The sequence below is a fragment of the Mus caroli genome, chromosome 5 (assembly GCF_900094665.2).
Source record: "Mus caroli chromosome 5, CAROLI_EIJ_v1.1, whole genome shotgun sequence".
Taxonomy (NCBI): domain Eukaryota; kingdom Metazoa; phylum Chordata; class Mammalia; order Rodentia; family Muridae; genus Mus; species Mus caroli.
The window spans coordinates 27,449,416-27,456,283 of NC_034574.1; the positions used below are offsets into that span (position 1 = coordinate 27,449,416).

Genomic DNA, 6,868 nt, shown 5'->3' on the forward strand with positions numbered 1-6,868 from the left:
AAAGCACATTCTCATCACTGCATCTGCATGTGTCTGTAACTCTGTCCTGGAGTTAGAGTCAAACTGAGAGGGTCCTGGGACTCACTGTCTAGCCAGTCAGCCAAAGCAGCGAGCTTCAGCCTCTGACACTTGTCTTAGGGAATGATGGAGAGTGACTGAGGAAGACGTTGGACTTTTGGGCCCTCTATACCCATAAACATGTGCATACCCATACATGCACACACCCCACACAAAGGGTTTTTGTTCTCTTTTGAGATACGGTCTTACTATGTAGCCCAGGCTAGACTGGAACTCACTATGGAGATCAGACTGGTCTCAAACTTATAGAAATCTACTTGTCTTTGTTACCCAAGTTCTGGGGTTAAGTGTGTCCCACCATACACTACCCACAAAGGGTTTTGTTACTAGGCTTCCTGTGTAAGAAAAAATATTCCAGGCAGTGGTGGTGGACGCCTTTAATCCTAGCACTCAGGAGGCAGAGGCAGGTGGATCTCTCTGAGTTTGAAGCCAGCCTGGTCTACAGAGTGAGTTCCAGGACAGAGAGTCAGGGGTGCACAGAGAAACTCTGTCTTGAAAAACAAAAGAGGGGAAAAAAGGAAGAACTAACACAATGCTTAACAAATGATGGAGTATAACCCATGTAACGACTTCATTTCTATGGCACAATATCAAGTTTAAATCCTCCAGATAGGAAAGTTTCTGTGTCTGAGTAGTCAGGTTTCCCTTTAAGGGACCTGAAGCCCCAACCCAGGACTGAGCAGATGGCTGGCTACTTCCTGGATATGTTTGAGAGCCAGCTGTTAACCCTTCAATTCTTACCTCAAGAGGACCCAGCATTGGTCACAGTGTGTCCTTGATATCAAAGTATGAAATGAGCACTGTATTTTCTCTGCCTGTCTATAGGTCCTCATCCAGTGGCGAGAGACTACGTCAGTGCAGATATATTACCAACAAAAGGAGGCACCTGCCCTCAGGGAAGCCCGGAAAGCATTGGACAGGGGTAAGAGAGGCCTGTGGGGACAAACAGTGACGGGAGTGTGAGCGCAGGACTCCCTATGGTTCCATGTGCTCTGCGGGCTCTGTCCATGTGTGCTCATTCCCTGGTGCTTTCATGGCCAGGAGGCTTCAAACAAGAATTAATTTTTCTCAGGGCCAGAGGCCAGAGGCTCTGGAAGAGAGTCCTCCCTGGACTCCTCTGGCTACTGGTTGTTGCCCTTTTTGGTCTTCCTTGTGATGTATGTATGTATGTATGTATGTATGTATGTATGTATGTATACATGCACACACATATAATTGGTATTATATGCTGTATACTTATATAATATATACATTTATTAAGTGAGCTTTAGAATAATATTATCCACATCATTCCTGAGATGCTCAGGGTCCGGTACTTGTCCTTGAGGCTGGACCTCAATAGCCAGTCAGTCCTGCTGGGTCAGGAAGCAGGGATGACAGGAGGTTATGCAGTCTACAGAGTGGGCTGCCTCAGTAGTCTCTTCGTGGCACTGGAAGCCCAGAAAGCTCCTGGAGAACTGTTCGTTCTGAGTCTGCAAAGCTTGGGATGCTGGTTTGCTATGAGCAAAGGACTGAGCAGTTGAAGCACCAACAGAGCAATCTCTGAAGGACTTTTTTTTTTAAAAGATTTATTTATTTATTTATTTATTTATTTATTTATTTATTATATGTAAGTACACTGTCTGTCTCTTCAGACACACCAGAAGAGGGCATCAGATCCCATTACAGATGGTTGTGAGTCACCATGTGGTTTCTGAAATTTGAACTCAGGACCACTGGAAGAGCAGTCAGTGCTCTTAACTGCTGAGCCATCTCTCCAGCTCATGAAGAACTTTTCTTAAAGGGGGTAGTGGCACAGGGCAGGTCCTTGGAACAAGGAATTTAATGGGTAAACACAAAGTACCATCCGTGGGAAGGATGCAGTAGCATTGTGGTTTGGTGCCTGTTTTGTTTTGTTTTGTTTTGTTTTTGAGACAGGGTTTCTCTCTAGCCCCGGCTGTCCTGGAACTCACTATGTAGACCAGGCTGGCTTCCAACTCACAGAAATGCTTTTGCCTCTCCCTCCTGAGTGCTGGGGTTAAGGGCCTGTACTCATTGTGTTGTCTGATATTAGACTTCAGGGTTTCTGCCACACCTTTTTAGAGCTCAGGGGAAAATATCCTTAGNCACAGGCATAGACTTTTACAAAGTACAGGCTTGTAGTCCCAGCATTTGGAAGGTGGGAAGGAGGCATGCTGGAGCAAGGAGCTTGAGGGCAGCCTAGACCACATAGGGAGCACCCTTCCTTTCTTTCTTTCTCCCATTCTTTTCTTTCTAAGACTATATCATTTCTCCCTCCCCTTCCCCCCCCCCCCAACCACTTCTGCTCTTTCAAATCCTGACCGGTTTTAGTTGTTACTCTGTACCCTGCTCAGTCAGTATAGTGTTACTTGCATGTCGTCAGGGCAGACCACTTAGCACTGAATAACCATCTGGTGAGCTCTTTTCTGGGAAAGACTTTTTCTCCCACTCTCAGCATGTCTTAGTTTCCAAGTAGTTCTTTGTATAGAGTAGAGGCCTCGTGGGCCTTTCCCCATCCACTGTGACTGTCCATCAGAGTTGTCCCTGTTTGGTTGCTATTTGGGTAGTCACATTGATGGCTTCTGACATTCCTAGAGACACATTCACACAGCAAACGCCCTGATCTTCCGGTTCTTAGAATCTTTTCTTCTCTTCCAAAATGTTCCTGAGCCTCAGGTGTGGGAGTGTTTTGTAGATATATCTGTTGGGCCTGGGTTCCGTAACTCTGCATTCCGTTCCCCTCTACCTTGTACCTTCCTGTTGTTCCTTAGCGATGATGCCATCCATAGTGGTAGCTAGGGAGATAGGGACACTTAAGGCTGCACCCAAGATGTGAAATGGCTGGTGGACACNATCCAAGATAAGGCTCATGACTGCTGCCTTCTCTGGAGCCTGTGAATGGCTCCAGAGGTACCTCCTGTATTAGGCATTCCCAGGCTCCAGGACACGGCCTACCCTGTGAGGTCCCAAGAGATCACTTTTACTACTTTCCCGGTGATACCTCAGGCTCACTGGACTTCTCTCTGAGCTTTATTTCCTGCCTCCAAGGCTGAGCTCCAGCAGGAAGCTCCCTTTTGGGACTAAGAGTCTCCTGCATGCCTAGCACCTGTTGGTGTTGCTCTGTGGGTCCTGGGATATCTCCAATGACTGTGGACAGCTATGGGGACAGCANTTGGGAGATGCAGCAGCAAAAAGAAATTCTAGTTCCAGTTTCCAGACTGTAGAGATGTGGCCATGGATCCTGTGTCACTTTTTCTCACAAAAGGCTGACTGTCACATCACATAACCTTTCCACTGTCTACGTCTTCCTGTGCCACAAAGTCACTTATGAATGAAAGTCCTGTAGTTTTCAGCCGGCTTACATCGCTTCAGGTCGTCTCCGGAACTGGTTTCAGCACTGGCAGTTCTTGCAGCCAGAGGGCGGCCCAGCAGNGATTCCAGCTGGGACAGGCGGCTCAGCATCACCGCTGGCAGCTGCTGATGGAAGCAATGGCCAGGTGGAAGGCACACCATCTGGGGTGTATCAGAAAGAAGGTGAGGCACGTGGTGGTGGCAGCTTTCTAAGCTCTGTATGAGTCATGGGTGTCTTGAGCAAGTGCCCGTGTCTTGGGGAGGCATCTCCAGACAGAACTCTGGGCAACAAGTATTAATGCTGGGATTCTGCAGGAACAAGGCTGCGGGAGCTGCTGCAGTCTCCTGTAATCGTAGGAATAGCCACCCTCAGAATCAAGGCTACCCCAGGAGAAGGCTGCTCAGAAGAGAAATCTGCTTTCTCCTGACCCTTGACTTTAGATCTGGGGAAACTATGGGGGCAGGAGCCCTTGGCAGAAAGGTGTTCACTTGGGTGGAGTCTCCCCTTGCAGCTGCCCCAGGGGCTGGGGATAGACCCTGAGTTAGGTGACTGTGGAGTCTGACCCCGTGTGCATTTGCTCTCCAGTTTCTGCAGAGACAAGCTGCCCAACTCCTGGCACAGAGACTCGGTCGGGCCTGCTTCTGCCAGTGGAGGAAGCAGGTGAGAACCAGTGTAGNACTTCTTGCCTACTGGCAAGACTTCAGCTTAGAGCCATCTCAGCCNCACATCTAGTTCAGTCTTTAATACTGTCTTTGTCCCAGGGCTCCATCCCTGTGCCTCCCCTCCAACNCCCGCACTATCAGCTTCCTTCATACGCCATTTGTAGAAGGCTAGTCTCTTCAATTCAGGTTTCTCTTAAAGTATCATCTTAAACACACTGGAATAATACCCAAAAATTAATGTGAAGTGAATTTTAAGTCTTTGTTGGGGTCTTGATAAAAAANCAGAAGGCCACACACAGTCTGCTCAGCACAGCCAAGTTTATAGTCTGTTCTTGCTCTAGGCTGGAAAGCCTTCCTTCCGGCTCTGCACCCAGTTCCCCCAGCATTGCTCTGTCCATTCACTGTCCAGTCAGAGGTGTCTGTGCATTCTTCCTTTTGTACTGTCCTTTTCCCTTCACAGTCCCTGAATACATTAACTANCTCAAGGTCAGGATGAGGCCAGGCCCTGAACCCTTCCCAGTAGGAGGGTAGATGCTTTAGCTGGTGGGCTGAGAGTGGCCATTGCCACGTTGCCTGTATATTCCTCTGAATAACCCAATCTTTCTGGCCCACAGCTGACAGTCCGGAAGCAAGAACAGTGGGGCACAGCCCGGGCCCTGTGGTTCTGGGCCTTCTCACTACAAGCAAAGGTAATGGTTCTAATTCCCTGGGCACTCTTGCCTTCAGGGGCTGCTCTGTAGGCTGGGTTGTGGGATCCATCATGGAAGCTTGAGTCTTATCTCTTGTCCTCTCTTCTGCAAGGTGTGGACTGCATGGCTGGGCTTCGTACTTGAGAGGAGGAGGAAGAAGGCACGGCTGGAACAGGCTATGCAAGCCTACCAGCAGCAGCTCCTACAGGAGGGTGCCACATGGCTTCTGCGCTTCACAGCTGGCATGAAGGCCTTCCGGCAGCAGCTCCAGGCCCAGCAGCAGGTCCAGGTAAGCCAGAGCTGCTGGTGAGAGGCTGGCAGGGCAGAGCAGGGCAGGAGCTGATGAGAGCTGTGTTGTAGGCAGCTCACAGCCTCCACTGTGCAGTCNGCCACTGTGCTGAGCTCTGGAAAAAGAAGGTGCTTGGTCCAGGCAAGACTTCTCAACCACCAGCATCCACCACATTCAGCAAGAGCGTGACATTTAAGGATTCCTTCCTCTCTGGACAAGCAGCGGAGGCTGGAGATGCCACCCTGGAGACAAAGAAACTTTGAGCTCCCCCATCCCAGGGAGTCCTGGGTAGTTTGGCAGGAGCTGCTGGGGAGCCCTGCNTCCTAGACCTGTGAGTGGCCTGTGGTTCACCTCTGCCTCTAGTCCTGGATCCAAAGCTGGGTACACACAAGAGGGACAAACAGCTATGGAAAGGACAAGATGAGAGTGCCATAGCTTCATCACACCAGAGCTGCTCAGGGGCCTGTGTCAGCCTTTCTTCCCTGGGCATTGTTCTGAGGAGACTGTTGTCCCTTCCTGGGTGACATCTGCTTCTCCCTGTATTATGATACTCAGCAGTCAAGCCTTCATGCCTTGTCTTAAGCTTGTAGCTTCCCTTCTTCCCTGTCAGAACTCTACTTTTTGTGGGCATCCAATCTTTTCTCCACCTCCATGGATGGCTTCTCTCAGCCCTGTGTGCACCACCCTTGAGAGGCAGTTGTCATTCCCAGAGTAACCAGCACTGAGCCTCAGAACTCATGGCCAGCCCCTATTTGTCCCCACTCTTTACCCCTCACCACTAACCTTGGCAGGACCCTGAATATCTCAGAGGGTCTTCTCATAGGAAAGAATACAAACNGTCAGCTTGCTGTGAAGGTCAAAAGAAACAGGTGCAGCTCCAGCACCCAGGAATCAGTCAGGAAGGCTNTAAGGGTCATGTTGAGTTGTCTAGGCTCAGACCTACCCTGTGCACATGCTGACCTTCAGTCTCCCTGTAAAATGCTAAGGACTGAACCTTAGCAAGATCTCAGGTGCCCTCGCAGACCTTGTCAGTCCAAGGAACAGACTATTTCTCTCCAGCAATGAAGCCCGCTCACATGGAAACAGCCCCGACGTCCATCTTTCCTGCTTGAGCGTTTGGGGAGCCAGAGGTCCCCAGAGTGGTACACCCTTGTGGAGCAGCAGTAAGTTGAACGGTTGTGAGTCCAAAGGCACTGAAAACTCTCTGTTCCTATATTTTATTGGATGTCTGGTCCCTTTAACCCAGAGGAAGGTTCCATGGTGTGAGCAGCTTCTGCTTCTGCTCCAGTTAGAGAAGCCCCCGGAGGAGGAAAGCACGGCTCCGCTGGGAGGCCCTTCCCTGACAAGACCCTTCCTACCTGGGGTCTTGCCGAATGTTCCTGGTCCAAAGCTGCCTCCTACGGCCAGTCCAGGCCTGGAGCTGCTGCCTCCCTCCTCCATCATGCCCCGTGCGGCAGGAGGCACTGCCAGGGTGAGTTCTCCACTGCGCTGTCACTCATTCTCCTTTGGTGCTCATTCTTCAACCCTTACTACTCTTCTTTCTAGAATACCGTGGTCACTTGACAAGCTTGGGTGCCCTGCACACCAGGCCCAAAACACAGCAGTGGCTAGTCTTCCAACACCCCAGCAATAACTTGAGCAATAACTGATGTCTGGACAACCAGAAGAACCTTATAGGCGGGCTCCCAGCAGGGCCTCTGGTCTTGGGGGACAGGTGGGAGCTTGGAGTGGGAAGAGGAAGAAATTGAGGGGCTGTTGTAGGGCACCACATCTGGCCTGGACTCAGAGCACCAAGTGC

At 50.3% G+C, this 6,868-nt stretch overlaps 1 protein-coding gene across 1 annotated transcript in view; it reads left to right on the forward strand.

Moving 5' to 3' along the window:
• Nucleotides 1–6,868, forward strand: part of LOC110294178 (protein SFI1 homolog) — a 15,602-nt gene that overhangs the window by 6,230 nt on the left and 2,504 nt on the right. The window contains 9 exon segments of the mRNA XM_029477339.1: nucleotides 904–1,000; nucleotides 3,451–3,485; nucleotides 3,487–3,612; nucleotides 4,016–4,090; nucleotides 4,707–4,781; nucleotides 4,894–5,070; nucleotides 5,142–5,421; nucleotides 6,149–6,231; nucleotides 6,356–6,541. Of these exon segments, the coding sequence (XP_029333199.1) occupies nucleotides 904–1,000; nucleotides 3,451–3,485; nucleotides 3,487–3,612; nucleotides 4,016–4,090; nucleotides 4,707–4,781; nucleotides 4,894–5,070; nucleotides 5,142–5,421; nucleotides 6,149–6,231; nucleotides 6,356–6,541 (1,134 nt within the window).